Source organism: Muscardinus avellanarius (assembly GCF_963383645.1).
Source record: "Muscardinus avellanarius genome assembly, chromosome: 4".
NCBI classification, from domain to species: domain Eukaryota; kingdom Metazoa; phylum Chordata; class Mammalia; order Rodentia; family Gliridae; genus Muscardinus; species Muscardinus avellanarius.
The window spans coordinates 21,677,987-21,700,183 of NC_137789.1; the positions used below are offsets into that span (position 1 = coordinate 21,677,987).

General features: G+C 41.7%; 2 protein-coding genes across 2 annotated transcripts in view; both read left to right on the forward strand.

The window, feature by feature from the left end:
* Positions 1-995: 995 nt before the first annotated feature.
* On the forward strand, positions 996-15,064 carry DSCC1 (DNA replication and sister chromatid cohesion 1; the record flags this gene model as incomplete). Its single annotated transcript, XM_080693960.1, has 9 exons — positions 996-1,177; positions 4,141-4,309; positions 6,885-7,019; positions 8,556-8,646; positions 9,703-9,841; positions 10,543-10,595; positions 11,039-11,193; positions 13,372-13,520; positions 14,956-15,064. The coding sequence occupies 9 exons, from the start codon at positions 996-998 to the stop codon at positions 15,062-15,064; spliced, it is 1,182 nt and encodes a 393-aa protein (XP_080550086.1).
* A 2,749-nt stretch (positions 15,065-17,813) lies between these two features.
* The window catches only part of TAF2 (TATA-box binding protein associated factor 2), a gene marked incomplete at both ends in the record, with an annotated part of 69,924 nt that continues 65,540 nt past the window's right edge, over positions 17,814-22,197 (forward strand). Inside the window, 3 exons of the mRNA XM_080695233.1 lie at positions 17,814-17,896; positions 18,568-18,622; positions 20,049-20,209. Coding sequence (XP_080551359.1) covers positions 17,814-17,896; positions 18,568-18,622; positions 20,049-20,209 — 299 coding nt within the window. The remainder of the gene's footprint in view (positions 17,897-18,567; positions 18,623-20,048; positions 20,210-22,197) is intronic.

Genomic DNA, 22,197 nt, shown 5'->3' on the forward strand with positions numbered 1-22,197 from the left:
GTGGCAGATTCTCCCAGAATGTTTCAGCTCTAGGGCAGCCCCACGGGGGGGGGGGGGGGGGGGGCTGCGGGTATCCCTGGAAATGCGGAAATGCTCACCACACAAAGCTTATCCATGGATATGTCAGGGTAAGCTTTTTTCCTCTTAAAACTTTGTGTTCAGGTAACTGTAAACTTTTGATTTAGAGGACATCACATCTTACAGTGAGGAGTTTGCTTGTCCCTCCCCTGGAGACTGCAGGGCCTTCCCATCCCCAGAAAGGCTGCTTTCTTCTCGACAGCTGTCCCAGCGCCCCACCTGCCGCCTGGCACACAACAGGAAGTCAACGAGTGGACCAGTCGTTCAAGCTGTTGTCTCCCAGATAGGGTGGTCCCTGGGCCCGGACCCCAACACTCGAGAAGCCCCATCGGATGCCACCAGCGTAAATCTGCACAAACGCCGCGGGAGGAAGCTTTTAGAGCCATAACAGGCTAGGCTGGACTCAGGCTTTGCCAGCTTCTGGCTGTGACACAACGTTTTCCAAATACCTCCTCGTTTGCAAAACGGGAAGACCAAGGTCTTGCCTTCCAAGGTCGTCTTAAAGCCTTAATGAAATTATACTCGCAAAGCTCTAATCAGAGGGTCCTCCCAGGATGGAAACAGGAGCATTGTGGGGAAACTTCGCAAGGGCTGGGCCAGGGCTCCGCGCAGGCCCTGCAGGCTCTCGGCTCCGCTCCCGCGAACTTCCCGGGCGGGCGCCCCCGGAGCCGCGTTTCCTCCCAGCTCTTGGGGTCCCGAGTGGGGCGATCGCCCCGATGGCCGGGACACTGAAGCCGGGAACTTCCCGGGAACCGCGGGCCGCCCCGCCCCGGAAGCTCGTCCCCCGCGCCTTGGCGCGCTTTTGAAACCATCTCTATTTAGCTGGGTTTTGCAGGCTCCTGCGATTTGGGGGAGCTCGATTCTCGTCCACCTTCCCGCGCCTGCCTCCCGGTGCTGCGGGATCCCCCTACCCAGCCATGAGCAGGACCCGCGAGGAGGTGGACGCCACGCTGCAGGTCGCCAAGCTGAACCCCGGCGAGCTGCTGCCCACCGTGCACTGCCTGGGCTTTGGCCCCCGGGCCAGCGGCGCGGCCGCCGGAGACTTCTGCCTCCTGGAGCTGGAGCCCGGGCTGTGCCAGCAGCTGGAGGCCGGGCACAGGTGAGCCGGGGCTGGGGTACCAGGCAGCCTCTGATGATCTGAGCTGGGAAACCCAGAAACCCAGAAACCCAGGGAGCCGGGTCAGAGAGATGCTGCTGTCTGGCCAGGGGCGCACAGCTTACCTTGTGGGCTGATCTTCACCCCCGAGGAGAAGCCCACGCCCTGCTAGGTCCAGCTGAATCTGGAGGTGGATGTTAGCCCAATAAGGTCAGAAAGTAGAACCCCAGTGAAAAATTGAAAACATTGATGCCAGGGGCTCCTCAGAACAGTTTGTCATTCTACTTTAAAACACAGTAGTAGCCTGGCCTGTAATTCTAGTACTGGGGAGGCTGAGACAGGGGGATCACAGGTTCGAGACCAGTCTCAGCAACTTAGTGTGGGCCTTGGCAACTTAGTGAGGCCCTCAGCATCTTAGTGAGACCATGTTTCCAAATAAGATATAAAATAGGGCTGGAGGTGTAGCTCCGAGGTAGAATGGCCCTGGGTTGAATCCTCTCAACTCCAAAAGAAATAAATAAAAGGCCTTGGTAATAGGTAGTATTTATAGAACTCTTGCATTCGACTTCAGGATCTTTTATTCAAACAATGAGTAGGCCAGTATAGGGAATAACTTCCAAGCCTGCATTAGGGACCTGACACAGTTGGGATCACTTAGTAGAGACATGAAGCTGGTTTTTTTGTTTGTTTGTTTTGTTTTGTTTTGTGGTACTGGGAGTGGAACCCAGGGGCTTTCTACCTCCGGGCTATCCTCCCAGACCTATTTTTTATATTTTATTTGGAAACAGGGTCTCACTGAGTTGCTGAGAGCCTCACTAAGTAGCCAAGGCTGGGTTCGAACCTGTGCGATCCTCCTGTCTCAGCCTCCCAAGCGCTGGGATTACAAGCATGCGCCACCACGCCAGGCAGCTGTTGTTAATTCTAGGTCAAACCACAAATTTGCTGCCAAGATTTTGGATTAACAACAACAACAACAACAACAACAACAACAACAACAGAACAGAGAGAGGGTAGAGTGTGTTGTTCAGTGGGCAGACCTCTTGCTTACTCTGTAGAGCCCCAAAGGCCATGAGTTTGATTCCTATGGATCAAACAAAGAAAAAAAAAAAAAAACGTCAAAAGTTGATTGTTCTTGAAGGTAGTTTTGAGAAAACCAAAGAAAGCAACTAGCTGTCTGTCCTCAACTTGGTGCAGTCCCAACTTCCAAGTTTATTTTCTTTTCTACTATTCTTCCAACATGTGCATTGTATTAGGTAATTTTTTTCTCTTGTAGGGTTTTTGTTGGAGCCTTTAGGCAGTTTTTCAGTTTTTTCACTTGATCCTATCCTGGTTGAACCTGTTCTCGTTGACTCTCCAGTCTTCAATACTAAGTACAAAATAAGTTTAGGAGAGCTGAAGAACGCTCCTCATCCGTTTCCAGCCAGCCAGGTTGATGAAGATCGACCTCCTCTCAAGTGTTAAAGCTGCTCTTGTGCAATTATCCTTGCTCTAGCTGACAAACACGTGTTTTTAATTGAGGGTTGGTATGAAAATATTTTAAAGTGGTAGTTGTGCACTGTAAAAATGAATGGTAAAGAGTCGGTACTTGGACCTATTAAAAATGATTTAGCAACAGGAATCCAGAGTGAGAGGAACTCCTGTATGGAGTCATACTTCTGGTCCAACTTCTACACAAATTCTTGGCATTTTCACTCCACAATGCAGCCTTTTTTTTTTTTTTTTTTTTTTTACTAAGGTCCCAGTGTCTTTGCAACATAGCTGGTGGTTAGGCTAGCTCATGCTCCCTTGATTGCTCAGAAAAAACAAGTATGACTGTGTGTGTGTGTGTGTGTGTGTGTGTGTGTGTGTGTGTGGTTCTGGAGTTTGAACCCAGGGGATTCTACCTCTGAGCTATACTCCCAGCCTTTTTATTTTTCATTCTGAAACAAGGTCTGGCTAAATTGCTGAGTCTGACCTCCAGCCTGTAGTCTTCTTGTCCCAGCCTCCCAACTAACTGGGATTACAGGCCCTTGCCACCATGCCCAGCTAAGGATGACTCTTGAGTGGCCACCAGGGGGCAGCATGCTTATCCTCTGGAACTTAGTAGAAATGCAGTTATCTTAGGTCCCATCCCAGACCTCTGTACTTCATTTTCCCTTTTAGCAAGATTTCCTCCAATGTCTATATGTAAGCATCAGAAATACCACATGCGCCTGTTTTAGAAATTTGTGACATCTTGACTACAGCCACTAGATGCTTATTTCTGTGATTTTCCCAGCAGTTTGCCCAAATATGCCACATGATGACTTTTGGCTTTGGCCTCTTTGGGTCTTTGTCTATTATTTTTCTTTTCTTTTTTTTTTTTTTTTTTTTTTGGTGGTACTGGGGTTCCTGGAAGCCCTTCTACCTCCGGGCTACACTCCCAGACCTATTTTTACATCTTTATTTGGAAACAGGGTCTCCTAAGCCAGCGCGCGCGGCTGGCTTCGAACCTGCGCGATCCTCCTGTCTCTGCCTCCCAAGTGCGGGGATTACAAGCGTGCGCCACCACGCCCGGCTGTCTATTATTTTTCCTTAATGAGGTACCAGGTGCCCATATGGTTCTCAACTTGGCCCAGTGTTTGTTCTTTGGAATCCATTGCTATATTACAGGGGTCAGACTTTTTTCTTCTTCGTACTAAGGCTTGAACCCAGGGACATTCTACCTCTGAGCTACACCCCAGCCCTTCTTATTTATTTATTTATTTTTTATTTTCAAATAGGTTCTTGCTAAGTTGCTAAGAGTCTCACTAAATTGCTAAGGCTGTCCTCGAACCTGCAATCTTCCTGTCTCAGCCTTCCAAGTACTGAGATAATAGATGTGCCACTGGATGGTGCCTGGCAAGGCTTAATTTTAAAATCTGCAAGCCAGAAGACTTGGGAGCTGTTTAAAATGGAGATGTTAGCATGGCAATAAACCATGTATTTTCCTCTCTCTTTTCTTGCAGTCTTGTAATCCGTGGTGATAAAAACGAACAAGCCGTGCTGTGCAGTAAAGACAAAACATACGACTTGAAAATAGCAGATACTTCAAATATGTTGCTTTTCATTCCTGGTTGTAAAACTCCAAACCAGCTGAAGATGGAAGAAACACACTGTAGCATTATTCACACAGAGGTACTGTTTTTTCTGCTCTGATGTATACAAGCCCAAGGGTGATAACACATGTCAATCATACATTTAGTTAAAACCTTTAGGTAACCAGACTTGGTGGTGCTCACTTGTAATCCCAGTATTTAGGAGGCTGAGACAGGAGGATTGCAGGTTTGTGGCTAGTCTCTGCAATTTAGCCTGTTTAAAAAAAAAAACAAAAACAAAAGATAGGGCCGGGGGGTTTGGAGGTTGATGCCCATAGATTCAATCCCCACTACCAAAGGAGGGGAAAAAAAGAAAACAAACGAACAAAAAATCTTTAGGTATAACATGTGTAATCCTGGTGAATATAAGTTATCCAATGACATTTGAAATTTTTCATGATTATTATTTTTGTTTCTGTGAAGTATTGTGAACTTGCCTTTATTTTTTCAATGTCTTAGACAAGTCAATCTTTATAATTAATGTGGTAAGTTTGCTATTAAGTGACTCATTTAAAAATTTTATTTATTTTTGAGGTATTGTGTTGTGTATGTGTTTTGGAAGGAAACTCCCTCAAACCATAACTAGTGTATTTGGTAGTAGTTACAAGGTAGAGAAATGAAGAAATTTGAGTTTTTGAAGAAGTGTTTTTCTTAGCTTCGAATGTGGCTTACTTCATTAATCTGTAGCCAAGTCTAAGACATTTTTAATTATTTTGGAGAATACTAATGGTGGTTAGCGAACAAGTCTCCATCCTGTCTTGGTGGTTACTCATATAACAATCAAACACAGCGGTGGTTACTCATAACAATCAAACACAGCCTTTAATTTTTTCACAATGATTTTAGGCCAACTATTTTTTTTTTAATTAGAAATGGAAAGGAAAGGAGGGAAAATGCTGGGAATCTGCAGTGATTCATATGATGTTGCTGGAACAGAGAATTTCCAGTAAAATTCATATTAATGACCTTTGTAAGGTTATATGTCTTTCATTTTAATTAACAAGGAATAGTGACAGGTGTTCATAAAAGATAAGGTGTTTTTTTTTTTTTTTACTCACCTGATTTGTAGGTGTTTTTGTGAAAGGCAATAATATTTATGAGTACCTTTAAGCCCTTACTTGTTCTGGGAATTCTGTAGTATGTTGAGACTGGGAAAAAGACCCACTGACTAAAGCCATAACACTTGGTCACACTTCAGATGCCTAAAAGGGCTAGTTAAGGATGTAAGTGATGAAAACAGGCTGGGTTGACAAGTGAGTGATTCTTCAGAGTGGCAGGTAGTGTTTGGGTCTGTGGCAAATTGGGGACCACAGGCTGTAAGTAGGTGGGTGGCTATGACTCAGTTGACTGGTAGGCAGGAAGGCCCAGCATAGCCAGATCTTATGACTTATATTTTCCCAGTAAAGCTTTGGGGGTTAAAATATCTTAATTTTTTATATCAACATCTAATTTAAATACTAGGTCAAACCTCCCTCCTCCCCTGTACCATAGAAAAGCATATGCAATCATCTGTGCATTGGAGATGCCAGATGGCTGCTGCTTTGAACTCTGGATGGAGTCAGTCTTTGTAATAGGGTCCTCAGGCTCTTCTTTTGAAGGCCTTGAGTTCATCAGCATCTCCTTCAGGCTCTTGCCTCATATGTCAGTCAAGCCTTTTCCTATTTTGAGAGTAGAAGCATCCCTGTCCTTCCATTTCAGAGTAGGAAGGCATCCTGAAGGTCCTCCAGCTCAGCTTTCTCTCCTTTCACGGAACCTATTCAATGCTAGATACTGGGCTGTGTCTGAAGATACAGAGGGGGAAATAACAAACATTCCTCTATTATATAGCCTGTATCAACAGAATTTCTTCAAGTGGTAGGTCTCTTCCTGTATCACAAGTACAACAGTGGAATTAATTGTAATTCTAAGTGGCAGAAAGTTCTAGCATTGGACAAAAGTCTCCCTCCCTTAACTTTTGCTTAATTTTTTTTTTTTTGGTGGTATTGGGGGTTGAGCCCAGAAGCATTCAACCTCTGAGCTATACCCCCAGCCCCAATTTTTTTTATATCTTATTTGGAAACAGGGTCTTGATAGATTGATGAGAGGTGGTCCTCAAACCTGCAATCCTCCTGTCTTAGCCTCACAAGTACTGGAATTACAGGCATGAGCCACCATACTGGGTTTGCTTAATCTGACATCATAGGCAACATAGAACAAGGGTACCATCCCCCTTTCCCTTTAACATTCCTTCATTGTTTGAAGACAATGATCATGTCTCTATTTTCTGGGGTTTTTTTTTTTTTGGCCCTACTATATTAATTTTACATTGTTTTCCTCTTAGTTTGCAGAATCAGACTGATTTGGTCATCCTTTTACAGGCATACTTCAGTTTCTAGAGTATACTTAGAGTAACTACTTTAATTATTCTCACTTTGTTGGTATCATCTTCTTATATTCCCTGAAGGTGTCCATCCATCCACTTGGGATGACTGGGTGGGTACCTTCCTGATAGCAGAATAGCTTTGCTCTCTTTTCTTAATTCTTGATAATAGAAGATGGGTTAGTTGGAATTTTGTATAAAACTGTTTTTTAGAATGGCTGGCTGCTAAGAGACTATGATATATTATAATTTCTAGATCTTTGGTTTTTCTAATAATTATTGGGAATTAAGAAGATGCAGACCTAAATTAAAGAAGCTAAAGAAACTTCTGATGGAAAATACCTATGAAGGGCCTGACAGTCAAAAAGAAGGAGATTCAAATCGCCCCAAAGTAAGACTATTATTTTCAGTTTTTTATTTGGAATTAGAAACTATAATTAGAATGGTGACACTTTCACTTTTTAAAGCTTGTGTTGTAAAAATTTCTAACAAAAACTCATTCTCATGGGTATCTTGTTGAGGATTATACCACCCTGATCGAGCCTGATCTCATCTGATTTTGGAAGCTAAACAGAGTTGGGCCTGGTTTGTTTCTGGGTGGATAAGGCATGAAAATACTGGATGTGATAGGCGTACAGTATACACATCCTTACATAAATAAATAAAGTGGTATCATGATTTTGATGTGCATTTCCCCAATAACTAATAATGTTGAGCATTTTTTCATGTTCTTATTGACTATTTGTATGTCTGTGTAAAAATGTCTAATTACCTTTCCTAGTTTTTGAGTTATCTTTTCATTATTGAATTGTGGGAAAGCTCTTTAAGTCCCTTATAAGATATGAAAATATTTTCTCCCATTCCATGGATTGCTTGTCTTCCTTTCTCCTCTGTCTGTCTGTCCGTCTGTCTGTCTGTCTCTCTCTCTCTCTCTCTCTTCTACCTCTGGACTACACCTCCAGATCTGTTTTTTAATTTGGAAACAGGGTCTCCTTGAGTTGCTGAGAGTGTCACAAAATTGCTGAGGCCGGCTTTGAACTTGCAATCCTCCTATCCAGCCTCACAAGTATTGGAGTTACAAGTGTGCACCACACTGCCTGGCTGATTTTTCTTTACTGTGGTAAAATATATATAACATAGAATTTACCATTTAAACCGTTTTTAAGAATAAGTTGCATTACATACGTTCGCAGTGGTGTACAACCATCAGCACTATTAATCTCCAGAACTCAATCATCTTCTTCGACTAAAACTCAGTTCTCAGGAAACAGCAACTTCCCATTCCTCTTTCTCCCCTCTTTTTCTCTGTGGATTTAACTACTCTACTGCATCATCTGTGTGGAATTGTACAAGGTGTACACTTCTGTGTTGACAGTGCTTTGAAGTTTATCATTTGGGCCGGGTATGGTGGCGCACGCTTGTAATCCCGGCATTCGGGAGGCTGAGACAGGAGGATCGTGGTTCGTGGACAACCTCAGCTACTTAGTGAGGCCCTTTGCAACTCAGTGAGACCCTGTTTCAAAATAAAGAATAAAAAAAATACGGCTGGGGTGTAGCTTGGAGGTCAAATGCCCCTGGGTTCCATCCCCAGACCCACAAAACAAAAAACAAAAAAAACCCCCAAAAAACCCAAACAAACAAAAAAAGAAGTTTATCATTTTGATGAAGTCTGGTTCATCTATTTCTTTTGTTGCTTGTGTTTTTTTTTTTTGTGTGTGTGTGTGTGCCATATTTAAGAAACTTTCACCAAGTCTAATACATACAGATTTGCCTCTATGTTTTCTTCTAAGACATCTATGGATTTGGTATCATAATCATACATTAACAAAAGAATTGGAGCTAATCTGTTTTATATATTTAATCCCCAAGATTCAACAAAAAATATAAAAAAAAATACTTCAAAGCGTTCATTTTTTGTTTGTTTCAGTATACAACTGAAGATTTGCTTGATCAAATTCAGGCAAGTGAAGAAGAGATAATGACCCAATTACAACTTCTAAATGCCTGTCAAATTGGAGGTAACATTACTTCTAGCATCACTTATAATAAGGGAATGGTATCATGTGAGAGGAGCTTTTGAACATCTTCACACTATTGCATGTTTATTAAATTTCTCCCCCCCCCCCATACTGGGGATTGAGCCCAGAGGTAATCTACCATTGAGCTATGCCTCTAGCCCCTATTCATTCATTCATTCATTCATTCATTCATTCATTCATTTAATGGTACTGGAGATTGAATCCAGGGATATTCTCCCACTGAGCTATACCCCTTGCACTTTTATTTTTATTTTATTTTATTTTATTTTGTGGTACTGGAGGTAGAACTCAGAGGCTCAGTGAGGTAAATTTATGATATACAAATCATAAAAAAGGTAAATTTATGATATGCAAATTATATCTTCTTGAAGTATTGGAGGCTTTGTGTGTGTGTGTGTGTGTGTGTGTGTGTGTGTATGTGTTGCTGGGGGTGGAAACCAGAAGCTTTTTACCTTCGGGCTACACTCCCAGACCTATTTTCTATTTTATTTGGAAATAGGGTGTCACTAAGTTGCTGAGAGCCTCACTAAGTAGCTGAGGCTGGCTTTGAACCTGTGTGATCCTCCTGTCTCAGCCTCACAAGCGCGGGGATTATAAGCATGTGCCACCATGCCCAGCTGCACTTTTATTTTTTATTTGGAAATAGGGTCTCACTAAGTTGCCCAGGCTGGCCTGGATCCTGACAACTACTCATTCTCCCTTGTACCGGGATTACAGGCACATCACCTCACCCGGTGTTCCTTTTTATTTTTTTATTTTGAGATAGGGACTTCTGAGTTGCCTAGGCTGAACTCAAACATGTGATTCTCGTGCCTCAGCCTCCCCAATAGCTGGGATTAGAGTAGTTGCAGGGCTGAAACAGAGTTCAAGGCCAGCCTTGGCAACTTGGCAAAAACATCAGTACTTTAGCAAGACTCAGTTTCAAAATAAATACAAAGAGGGCTGAGGATATAGTTCAGAAGCCCCTGGGTCCAATTCCCCAATACCAAAATGAAATGAAATATTTATTGGTAAAAATAACTTCTGGAATTTTAGGTTATTGGAGGATTCTTGAGTTTGATTATGAGATGAAGCTTCTGAATCATGTAACCCAACTTGTGGACTCTGAATCTTGGTCTTTTAGCAAAGTTCCTTTGAATATATGCCTTCAAGAACTTGGACCATTAGAGCCAGAGTAAGTATTTTAATTACTAATCCCTAACAGACAAGATTTCCCTAAGTGAAAAAAAAATTCTTTTCCAGACTGGAACTAAACCCAAAGCATAGACTATTTATATTTTAGGGAAATAAGTTAAATAGACAACCAAAGATGATTTTGGAATTTGAGTCAGTAGCGTGAATAAATATGCATCTTCGCCGGGCGTGGTGGCGCATGGTTGTAATCCCCGCGCTTGGGAGGCAGAGACAGGAGGATCGCGCAGGTTCGAAGCCAGCCGCGTGCGCGCTGGCTTAGGAGACCCTGTTTCCAAATAAAAATGTAAAAATAGGTCTGGGAGTGTAGTCCGGAGATAGAAGGGCTTCCAGGAACCCCAGTACCACCCCCAAAAAAAAATAAATAAATAAATATGCATATTCTTCTTTTTCGCCATGAAAATATAAACAAATAATTCTTATGTCTAAGCTACTTTATAATAATAATAAAAATTAAGTATATGCTCACATAATCTTGTAAAAATGTATATAGCATGAGTCATGCATGGCCTGTAGTAGCTTCACTGTCTCTTATAGTTGGTCCCTAGTTTAAATAAAGTATTATTTGGTATCCAAATAATTTAATATTTCAAATCTCCAATTTATATCTCAGTTTCTAGTTAGTAATAGGTTTTAGAATATAGTGCGTAAAAATGTTGATAATGGATATTTTAAACTTTTCAGGGAAATGATAGAACACTGTCTTAAATGTTATGGAAAGAAATATATAGATGAAGGTAAGGTTTGGAAAGTATTCTAATGGTTATTCATTTACTTATTTATTTATGGTACTGGGGGTGGAACCCAGGGGCTTTCTACCTCGGGGGTATACTCCCAGACCCGTTTTATATTTTATTTGGAAACAGGGTCTCACTAAGTTACCGAGAGCCTCACTGAGTAGCTGAGGCTAGCTTCGAACCTGTGCCATCCTCCTGTCTCAGCCTCCCAAGCGCGGGGATTACAAGCGTGCGCCACCATGCCCAGCTTCTAATGGTTATTTTAACTTTCATATGCTCAAATGGGTATACCTTTCTGAAGTCTGTCAGTGTTAAAAATAAGCGGGACTGTGGGAGGTGAGTGGAGGTGTAGACTTTCTTTCAAGAAATAACACTGAAGAAAAGAAAACATTAGTAGGATACTTAATTGTAAAGGGATAACCTGAAACTTCGCTTTTTTGTAGGTGAAGTTTACTTTGAATTGAGTGAGGATAAGGTATGTAAAGCAACAGCACAGATGCTACTTCAGAATGCGGTCAAATTCAATCTTGCAGAGTTTCAGGAAGTGTGGCAGCAGAGTGTTCCTGAGGGAATGATAACCAGGCTTGATCAGCTCAAGGTAACAGCAACAACTGCGGCTTCCATGACTCAACAGGTGGCGATTTTTTTTTACTAAGGGAGATGATATTATTGTTGGATCTAAATTTGGAGCTCATTTATTTTTCCTACAAACCCTTGGGAGTAAAGTATACATACATTCAATCCATCACAGAGTCCTTTTTTAAAAGCCTCCAATACCGGGTGTGGTGGCGCACTCTTGTAATCCCCGCACTTGGGAGGCTGAGACAGGAGGATCGCACAGGTTTGAAGCCAGCTTCAGCTACTCAGTGAGGCTCTCGGCAACTTAGTGAGACCCTCTTTCCAAATAAAATAGAAAATAGGTCTGGGAGTGTAGCCCGAAGGTAAAAAGCTTCTGGTTTCCACCCCCAGCAACACATACACACACATACACACAAAGCCTCCAATACTTCAAGAAGATATAATTTGTATATCATAAATTTACCTTTTTTAAAAAAGTCATTTTAGGGCTGAAGGGATGGCTCGGTGGCAGAACATTTGGCGTGCACAAAGCTCTGAGCGTGATCCCCACCAAAAATAATTAATTAAAATGATGTTTACCAAATTTACTCAGTTACACCGCTATCCCCATAATCTAGTTTTAGAACATTTCTACCCCTGCAGTGGGATTCTTTGGGCCCATTTACAGTTAATCCCTGTTCCTACCCTGTCTGTCTCATTTCATTCCATTTTTCTCCATTTCCAGTCCTGGTCCAAACCCATGGTCTCTACAGTAGCAACAGCATCCCTAAGCAGACCCCATCTCTTTTCATTTGGCCCACCTCAGTCCATTTTCTGTGGTGCTACTAGAAAGACCTTTTAATAACTCCAGGCAGATAAGAGAAGTATTCTGTTTGAATCACTTTAAAGATTGCCTCTTGCATTTAAGATGTAAGATCCAGAATTTGGTTTTGGCCTACAAAGCTCTTCATGATCACCCCAAAGCTCGATCTCTGACTGCTGTCTCTCTGGCTCACTGCTTACCAACCTTTAAGGTCAATAAATACAATACAATGAGTTCTGAATACTTGAACATAGAGGCCTTGGGCTCAGAAGAGACAGCTGACTGGAAGGTATAAATATTAGTCATTTGCCAATGAGTGCCAGGCCTCTGGTTAATATGAAGCCACCCAGATGGTGACAGTGAAGCTGGTGGTGGGTTAGGATAGAGGCCCAGGAACATCAGGCAAGGTGGGAAATACTACGACGATGTCAGACGGCTAGAAATGTAATGAAAGGAGTCATCAACATTAACAAGAAAACAGAGAGTTAGGAAGATAAAGCCAAGAAAAGGACCCGCTTTTGGGAATGACAGTTACTGGTTGATCTTTAGAACTAAAGCTGTCTGAGGATGGGGATGTAGCTCGGTGGTAGCCCTTGGCTAGCAGGAGTGAAGCCCTGGGTTTCAGCTAAGCACTGGGAAGGAAGGAAGAAAGAAAGTAAGAGAGGGAGGGAGGAAAGGAGAGAGGAAAAAGGAAGGGAAGGGAGTTAGTCTTGATAAACTGGTGATGGGAGGAACCAGTTTGCAGAAAAGAAGTAACTGCTTAAAGAGTCTCAAAGGCTTTTATAAACCACTGGATAGTTACGTAAGTTTCATGTATCTGCCATCTTAAATAACTTGGGATAAGCTATAGCTCATGGTAAAAGAGTGAATCATGTTTAAATATTAGATCACTAATTGCCCTTCTTCATTACTTTCTTGTTGTTCTAGAGACTGAATCCAGGGCATTCTATCTCTGAGCTAGACTCCCAGCCATATTCAATTTTTTTGATTTTCAAACAGGGCCTCACTAAGTTGCTGAGGCTGGCCTCAAACCTGTGGTCTTCCTGCTATCTCAGTCTCTCAAGTACTGAGATTACAATTGTGCACCCCCATACCCAGCCTTTTCATTACTCTGTGTGTGTGTGTGTGTGTGTGTGTGTGTGTGTGTGTGTGTGTGGTACTGGGGATTGAACCCAGGGGCATTCTACCTCTGAACTATATCCCTAGCCCTATTTTATTTTTATTTTGAAACAGGGTCCTACTAGTTTAATGAGAGTCTCACTACTTGCTGAGGCTGTTCTTGAACCTGTGATCCTCCTGTCTTGGCAGTACTGTAATCCCAAGTACTGGGATTGCAGTCATACATTGCCACACCCAGGCTTATTACTTTAACTTTGTTCTTTTTATTTCTTATAGGGTCTAGCATTGGTGGACAGGCACTCAAGGCCAGAAATTATATTTTTGCTTAAAGTCGATGACCTACCTGAGGGAAATCAGGAGCGTTTTAATAGTCTATTTTCTCTAAGGGAAAAGTGGACAGAAGAAGATATTGCTCCTTATATCCAGTAAGTAATTTCTTAAAAATAGATTTTGAGAGCCGGGGCTGGTGACTCAGGCTTATAATGCCAGCAGCAGGGAGGCTGAGACAGGAGGATCGCAGTTCATGGACAGCCTCAGCTACTTAGTGAGGCCCTTTGCAACTCACTGAGACCCTGTTTCAAAATAAAGAATAAAAAATGGGGTTGGGGGTGTAGCTTGGAGGTAGAATGCCCCTGGGTTCCATCCCCAGGACTGCAAAAAAAAAAAAAAAAAAAAAGAACAAAAAATAGATTTTGAGGGTTGTTGTTCTTACAAAGAGTGGCATAGAGTTTTAGATTTATTATCAGGACACAGTTATTTTGTCTATTCCCTGAGGATGCTGCTTTTCTCCTAAACCTCACATAGCCTTTCCTATTGTCCTCCATGATTACTGTTCCTGGAGGTGTGGTATGTGTTGCCTTACTCCTGACCCCTCTAGAGCCCGTTCTCTGCTCTCTTTCCTGCAGAACTGCAGCTCCCAGACCATTTCCCTTCTGTTTACCAAGCTCAGATTCTGTGGCCAGTCTCTCTAACTCCCAATCATTCATGCAAAGTCTGGGAATCATCCTTGTTCTTTCCTTCCCTCGCCTTCCAGTTCAAACTCAAAGCAAATCCTGACAGATCATCATGTACTTGTCTCTGATTTGGTCTCCCTACTTCTGTTTATGCCCCTCTGTCCTCAATATAATACAGTGACCCCTCCATGCACCCACCACCCAGCTTTCTTAGTCATTGACTCATCGCCTCTATTATTTCAGACTTAAATCACATTATGCTTTTTCTATTATTTAAAACCCTCCCCGTGGCTTCTCGTTATATTAGAATTAAATAGCTTCCCTCCGTGTCCTTCATGGCTTTCCATTATCAGCCCTATTTCCTTTCTTTGCCGTGTTCTCCCATTCTTCCCTCTCTCTTTATGTTCCAGTCATAGCCTTCTCTTTGAGATACAGAAAAGGAAGCGAAAGTCCAGGAAGGCTACGTAACCTGGACAAGCTCACACAGGTGGCCTAATGAACAGGTTCTCTGATTCCAAACCCCACTGCATCACATTGCTTATATTTCTAACCTGGAAGTTGTGTAATATAATGGAAATAATATGGACTTTGAAGCCATCAGGACCTGGTGCTAAAATTTGGCTCTGTTGTTTACCATCTGTCTAAGCCTGATTCCTCTTACTTAATGTAGGGTTAAATAATACATTCCTTCCACTCTTACTGTGATGGTTAAATGAGATAATACCTGTAATATACTCAGTTGAATTAAGACTCAGAACCAATCCTCAATCTGTTTCCCCCACAGACATCTACCCTTATACCTCTTTGGGTGGATTTGAGGAGAGAGAGAGTTAAAATAACAAATATTTGAGTATCATATTCTCTAAAATATTCATGCTGTTTATTAATTTATTTTTCATTCCCACAGAGACTTGTGTGGAGAGAAGCAAACCATAGGCGCATTACTCACTAAGTATTCACGTTCTTCAGTGCAAAATGGTGTGAAAGTTTATAATTCAAGAAGACCCGTTTCTTAAAAAGAACATCTATCTTTTGTTTGGAACTAAGTTGCTTTATAAAGTTGCTATCTGCAAGAAAAAGATATTGCTGTGTATTTTTGTTCCTGACTTTTAAAAAACCTACTTTTTGAAGGCATTTTTCTTTTTCATCTTAATGCTTTTTGAAATGACTATTCATTATTTTGGAAATGTAATAGATTATTTCTATATCCTTCAAATTATATGTGTACTATATACACAGTGTAAATAAGGACACAAAGTATCATTCCTATATTTAAGATGTCTAACAGGTCTACATCCGTCTATTTATAGAGTATTGTTTTTCCATACCTTTCATTAGGATTTGAAGTTCTTGATTTAATACATTTGAACGTTTTCTAGAGAAGTAAATAGTAGTGGGTCCATGGATGAGATTTAGCCACATGCCATTTCTCAGTTCAGTTTTCTTCTACTTTCAATCTTCTAGCAAAACAGGAAATCAGTTATTTATATTGGTTGTTATCATTGATGAAGTTGGCTTGATAATAATTGTTCCCCTGGATCGTATAGACATGCACTTTGGACAAATGAGTTTGATCTTCAATCCTATATGAAGAATACTAGTAGAGTAGTTTTTGTTCTGTCAAAAGTAAAACTCACTGGGAAACTACAAGTAATTTGGAGTTTTGGAATACTTGAAAGTTTCTTTATGGCTTCATTTTCTTAATCTGTCTTGATTTAGAGAAAAGTTCAAATTAATTTTAATGTAGCCAGTGAACTTGCACTGGGACAGTTGGATTCCCAAGTTGATTCCAATCCAAAGCAAAAAAACAATGTTAATTGATAATCCATCATTAACAAATTTAACTGTCACTGAAGCTTACCGGTTTTATTCTCATGCATGTTGTTGAATGGAATGCTGAGAAGAACCAGACCAGAGAAGAAGCAGACCAGAAGTGGATCAGGGCACAAAATTTTATTAGGACATCTGTCAGCAAATGGGCTGAGGCCAAAGTGGCATCAGCACCAAAAGACAGGGTGGGGGGACTACTTAAAGGAGAGGGGTCTGCAAAGCCTTGAAGATCTGCAAAGCTCCAACATCTGCAAAGCCTGAACATCTGCACAGCTTAGGAACCTGGGCTTGTGAAATCAGAGGGGATCAGTTTTCTGGAACTAGATGAGACCATCTTGTAAAAGCAGGAGAAGTCAGCTGGATTAGGTTTGGGTTATCTTTAGCACAGCACAGCCCTGCAAAAAAATAAAAAATAAAAAAAAAATAGGAGGAAACAGGCAAAGGACAGTTACTCCATGGAAGGGTGGGATTGCAGAATGCAGCCAGTTAATGTTAACTAGGATTTATTATTTTCAGAATATATTGTCCTAACACAAATTGCAAAATGCTGGCTTCAAAATATGTCGTTTTCAATAAATCTTTCTTCATATATATGGATTGTGACTTTTTTTGTGGTACTGGGAATGGAACTCAGGGACATTCTACCTCTGAACTGCACACCTAACCCTATTTATTTATTTATTTATTTATTGTGGAAAAAATACTGGGGATGGAACCCAGGGGCTTTCTACCTTTGGGCTAGACTCCCAGAACTATTTTATACTTTATTTGGAAACAGGGTGTCACTGTGTCACTAAGTTGCTGAGAGCCTCACTCAGTAGCTGAGGCTGGCCTCAAACCTGTGTGATCCTCCTGTCTCAGCCTTCCAAATGCGGAGCTTACAAGCCTGTGCCACCATGCTAGGCACCTAGCTCTATTTTTTTTTTTTTTGCGGGTCTGAAGATGGAAACCAGGGGCATTAGACCTCCGAGCTACACCCATGCCCAATTTTTTTTTTCTTTATTTTAAAACAGGGTCTCACTGAATTGCAGAGGGCCTCACTAAGTAGCTGAGGCTGTCCACGAACCACGATCCTCCTGTCCGAGCCTCCCAATTGCTGGAATTACAAGCGTGCGCCACCATTCCCGGAGGACTGTGACTTTTAACATATATCTACACACTATACATCTCTACGTAGTCTACCTTTATATACTTACTGAATCAAAAGTGTCTAGTGAGGACTCTGGGATCTAAACACATATCTTACAGCTTAATTCACTGGGTGCAAATGAGTTTGTGGCGTCTGTTTACACAGCAGGCCAGAGGCACAGAGTTTCTGGTTTAGGAGGTGCCCGAGGTGTTTGCCTGTTTTTTTTTTTTTTTTTTTTTTTGCAAACTCCGCTTTTCATCCTTTCAATGTGTGTGAGGTAGACTTTTATTCTTCAAAGACCTTAAGTCTCCTCTTTTCTTTCCAGTTCTCCCTCACCCACTATATTTTTTTTATGTGTGTGCCTCTTTCACTTCTTTTAAAGCTCTCTGATCCTCAGGTGTCTAGGGAAAGGGAAAGGCAAAATCCTGGCACTATCGCGCACGCCCCGCCCTTCATCAGGCCCCGCCCACAACCAAGCCCCGCCCTCTAGACCAGGACTTCCTGGTTCTGTCCCGCCACCTCCCACTTCCGCTGACGCCGAGGTCAGAGGTGACAGCCAAGATGTCGGTCCCCGGTCCCTTTGAGCGGTTGCAGAGGAGAGCATCTTTGTGGTAGGAGCTCGGCGCCGGCGCTGGAAGAGACCGATCGGAAGCCGGTTTGACGGGCGCGGCCGGGCCTGGGTGCCCAGGTGCCCGGGGCTGGGCGAGGCTGTCGGACCGCGGGGACCCGGGGCCGTGGGGTGCGGAGACCAGTAATGCCCGGCTGCCCCCGCCGAGCCGGGAAGCCGAGCTCCGCGGGACCGCTCCATGCCGCCCACAGGGCTGGAGCCCTCCAGAATGAACAGGAAGAAAGGAGACAAGGGCTTTGAGAGCCCGAGGCCATATAAATTATAAGTATTCTTTAATGTCCCCTTCTGTTTTTTGTTTTGTTTTCATTCTGTCCTGTGTTTGCATGAAACTGATGACATGGTGGGCTTGGGAAACTTAGTGGGATAGTAGGATCCACTCACTGCGATGGAAGTAGTGGGTGGGGAATGAAATTTTTGGATGATCGTGTTACTTATTTAGCACATTCAGTTCCCCCGAGTAGGTAATAAGCCATGTTCTAAAAGTACCAAGCTATGTGGATGAGTGTGTGCGGTGTACGGTACTGGGGATTGAACCCAGGGGCGTTCTACTTCCGAGCTACACCCCAGCCCTTTATTTTTTTGTTTGTTTGTAATCAGGATCAGAATCTCGTTAGGTTGCTGGAAGGCGCAGCTAAGTTGCTGAGGCTGTTCTCGAACCTTTAATCCTCCTTTCTTGGCCTTCCAACTACTAGGATTACAGGTTTGTGACATTGCACCAGGCCTAAGCAGTATTTCTTTCAAAACAAATTTATTTACAAGGCTTACTAGGTTTGAAACAAATTATCCCAGTTTACAGGATTTTTTAAGTGAAAGAGAGACGGTTGACTTTGAAAAAATTCATGATTAGAATATAGTTCTCATTCATATTTGGGTCGGTTATGCTTTCATATAATAATAGGAAGTATTTTTTGTTTTTATATTTTTTAATATACAACCCACCAGGTCGTCTGCATCAATAACATAAACTTCCAAAGAAAATCTGTTGTGGTAAGTTTATTTGCAATAATTATAAATAATAACGTACCTTTCCCAGTACTTTATATTCTTCCAGCTAATGGTTTTCAAAAATAGGTTAAGAATTAGAATTTAGGTCTGTTTGACTCTGAAGTCCTTCTGTTGTATATTTTTCCTCAATCTCTCTTAACTTTTTTACTGTTTCTTCACTAAAGTGATTCAAATTTGTTGTGGAAAATGGAAACTTGTAGGATCAAGCATTTTAGATTTGTGTGTGAAGTAACGATAAAGCCCACAATGAGAGCTCTCCTGTGAAAAAGTTAAGATTAGTACACTCACTGACTTGACTTAGCTTCTAAGAGCCCACTTTTGTCTTCTGATTCTTGGCTGATTTGGTTTAGATGGTATTGCTTTGTAGTGATAGAATATCTGAAATCTTGTAAAGATTCTAAAGCTTAAGCCAAGCTGGGTGTAGCGGCACATCCTTGTAATCCCAGAATTTGGGAAGCTGAGTCAGGAGGATTGCTGTTTGAACACAGCCTCAGCTCCTACTTAGTGAGTCCCTTTGCAACTCAGTGAGACCCTGTTTCAAAATAAAGAATAAAAGTAGGGCTGGGGCTGTACCTAGGAGGTAGAATGCCCCTGGGTTCCATCCCCAGTACCACAAAGAGAGAGAGAGAGAGAGAGAGAGAGAGAGAGAGAGAGAGAGAGAGAGAGAGAGAGAGAGAGGAGATTCTAAAGCTTTTACTAAATCCACTCTGCACATTTATAGAATTTCTCTTGTAGGATTCCTCACAGATTATTATCTGCTTCGTATTTCATTTTAGAATACTTTAGGTATATTATGTTGTGTGAATTGTGCAGGAAATGTATGGAGATTGGAGAGTCTGTGTAAGAGGTTATGACAGTTATCTAGGAGAGAAGTGATAAGCCCTGGAAAATGATGATAGCCTTAGTGAAGATGGAGTAAAAACAGTCGACATGACTGACTCAGTTACATAGATTGAATCCTTAGTGTATATGTAAGGCGCTCATCTAAGGTGTGTGTGTGTTAATTCACTCGATTAAGTCGATTTCTTTCGCTCACCAACCTCTTGGCTTTGATTCTTTCCGCCCTTTCACTTTGTTATTCCTCCCTGATTGAGTTCCAGTCTGTCTAGAAATTCTTGCATTTGAGAATAGTGGGTCCTTTTACTTTTTTTTCTTCTGATAGATGACTTAATTTTCACTGATAGTTCAATGTGAACCTCCAGGACTGTGATATTTCATACATAACTTCTGCCTGTCCAATCAGTAGGACAGTCACATTTGAAATTAAGATACTTGGAGAGCCCTTGTGTGTATGTCCCTATTAGTGATTTTACAGTGTAGTATGTATGTAAGCGCTCAATATCAAGGAAATAAGTTTGAAAACTTACCAAGCATTATAATAAAATTGCTATTTCTTTTATCTTCTCAGGGATTTGTGGAACTTACTATATTTCCTACGGTTGCAAACTTGAATAGAATCAAGTTGAACAGCAAACAGTGTAGAATATACCGAGTAAGGATCAATGATTTAGAAGCTGCTTTTATTTATAACGATCCAACTTTAGAAGTATGTCACAATGAATCAAAACAGTAAGTCATACACTATAGAAGTTGACATTTCTGTCGGTCTTTGTTATTGTTCTTTCATTAGATTTGTCATTTTTACCACTCTGCTCATTTAGGTCAAGTGATTTTGCTGCTCTGTATAATATAGTAAGTTGCTAAGTTTTTTTTGTGTATGTGTGTGTGGTACTGTTGATTGAATCCAAGGGAGTTCTACCACTGAGCTACATCCCCAGCCTCCCTTTTTTTTTATTTTTTATTCTTTATTTGGAAACAGGGTCTCACTAAGTTGCAGACGGCTTCACTAAGTAGCTGAGGCTGGCCAGGAACCTGTGATCCTCCTGTCTCTCTCCCAAGTACTAAGATTACAAGTGTGTACCACCACACCTGGATAAGTTTTCCTTTTTCACACTACAGTGGTTTTTTTTTTTTTTTTTTTTTTTCGGGTCTGGGGATGGAACACAGGGGCATTTGACCTCCGAGCTACACCCCCTGCCGTTTTTTTTTTTTTTTTTTTTTGGTGGTACTGGGGTTCCTGGAAGCCCTTCTACCGCCGGGCCGGGTTACACTCCCAGGCCTATTTTTACTTTTTTATTTTTTATTTTTTATTTGGAAACAGGGTCTCCTAAGCCAGCGCGCATGGCTGGCTTCAAACCTGTGCGTTCCTCCTGTCTCTGCCTCCCAAGTGCGGGGATTACAAGCGTGCGCCACCACGCTTGGCTCCCCTGCCGTATTTTTTATTCTTTATTTTGAAAGCAGGTCCCACTGAGTTGCAGAGGGCCTCACTAAGTAGCTGAGGCTGTCCGCAAACAGTGATCCTCAGGTCTCAGCCTCCCGAATGCTGGGATTACAAATGTGCGGCCACCACGCCCGGCAACACACTCCAGTTTTAAAAAAGTATTATCTGGGAATCTTAAGTTACTTTTCTTAGTAATTTTTCTATTTTATTTTTTTTAACTAGTTACTTTGTAAAAATTAATAGTAATTTTTGGTGGGCTGGATGGTCACAGCAATCCTCAGATTAGGCACTAACTTAAAATATTCTGTAAAATATTTTGACTTATTATGTCTAGACCAGGAGTAATGGTACGTGGTTGTCATCTCAGGAACTCAGAGGCTGAGGCAGAAGAATTGCAAATTCAAGGCCAGCCTGGGCAACCTACACAGACCCTGTCTCAAAATAAAAGTGCTAGGAACTGGGCGTGGTGGCTCATGCTTATAATCCCAGCATTTGGGAGCCTGAGGCAGGATTGTGGTTCAAGGACAGCCTTAGCTACTTAGTGAGGCTCTTTGCAATTCATTGAGATCCTGTTTTAAAATAAAGAATAAGAAATAGGGCTATGGTGTAGCTTGAAGGTAGAATGCTCCAGGGTTCCATACCCAGTACCACCAAAAAAAAAAAAAAAAAAAAAAGTGCTAGGGATGTACCTCAGCGGTAGAGTACTCCTGAGTTCAGTACTTAGTGTCTTAATCAAAAAATTATGCCTAATACTATTAATACTATTTGAGGGAATACTAATACTATTTGAGGGAACTTGATTTTTAAAACTTTGGCAGCATTGAGTTATATCATTTCCTTGATTCTCTGTGTTTTGGGGTAGGTTTCCAAAACTTGATTGTAAACTCTTTTACTCAAGCTGATATTTTAACTAGTTTAGTATGTGTATTCTAAATTCTGAAAGTATATTGAGAAGTCTACTTATTTCCAGACTCTTATGTTTAGTAGTTATATCCTCTTTAATTTAGAAGGGTGGATGGGGAGAAGTAGCCACTTGTCAAGTTAAGGATGTATGACTTTAAAGTTTCTTAAATGAGCCGGGTGTGGTGGTGCACACTTGTAATCCCAGCATTCGGGAGGCTGAGACAGGAGGATCGCGGTTCGGTTCCTGGACAGCCTCAGCTACTTAGTGAGGCCCTCTGCAACTTAGTGAGACCTGGTTTCAAAATAAAGAATACAAAATAGGGCAGGGGGTGTAACTCGGAGGTCTAATGCCCCTGGGTTCCATCCCAGCCCC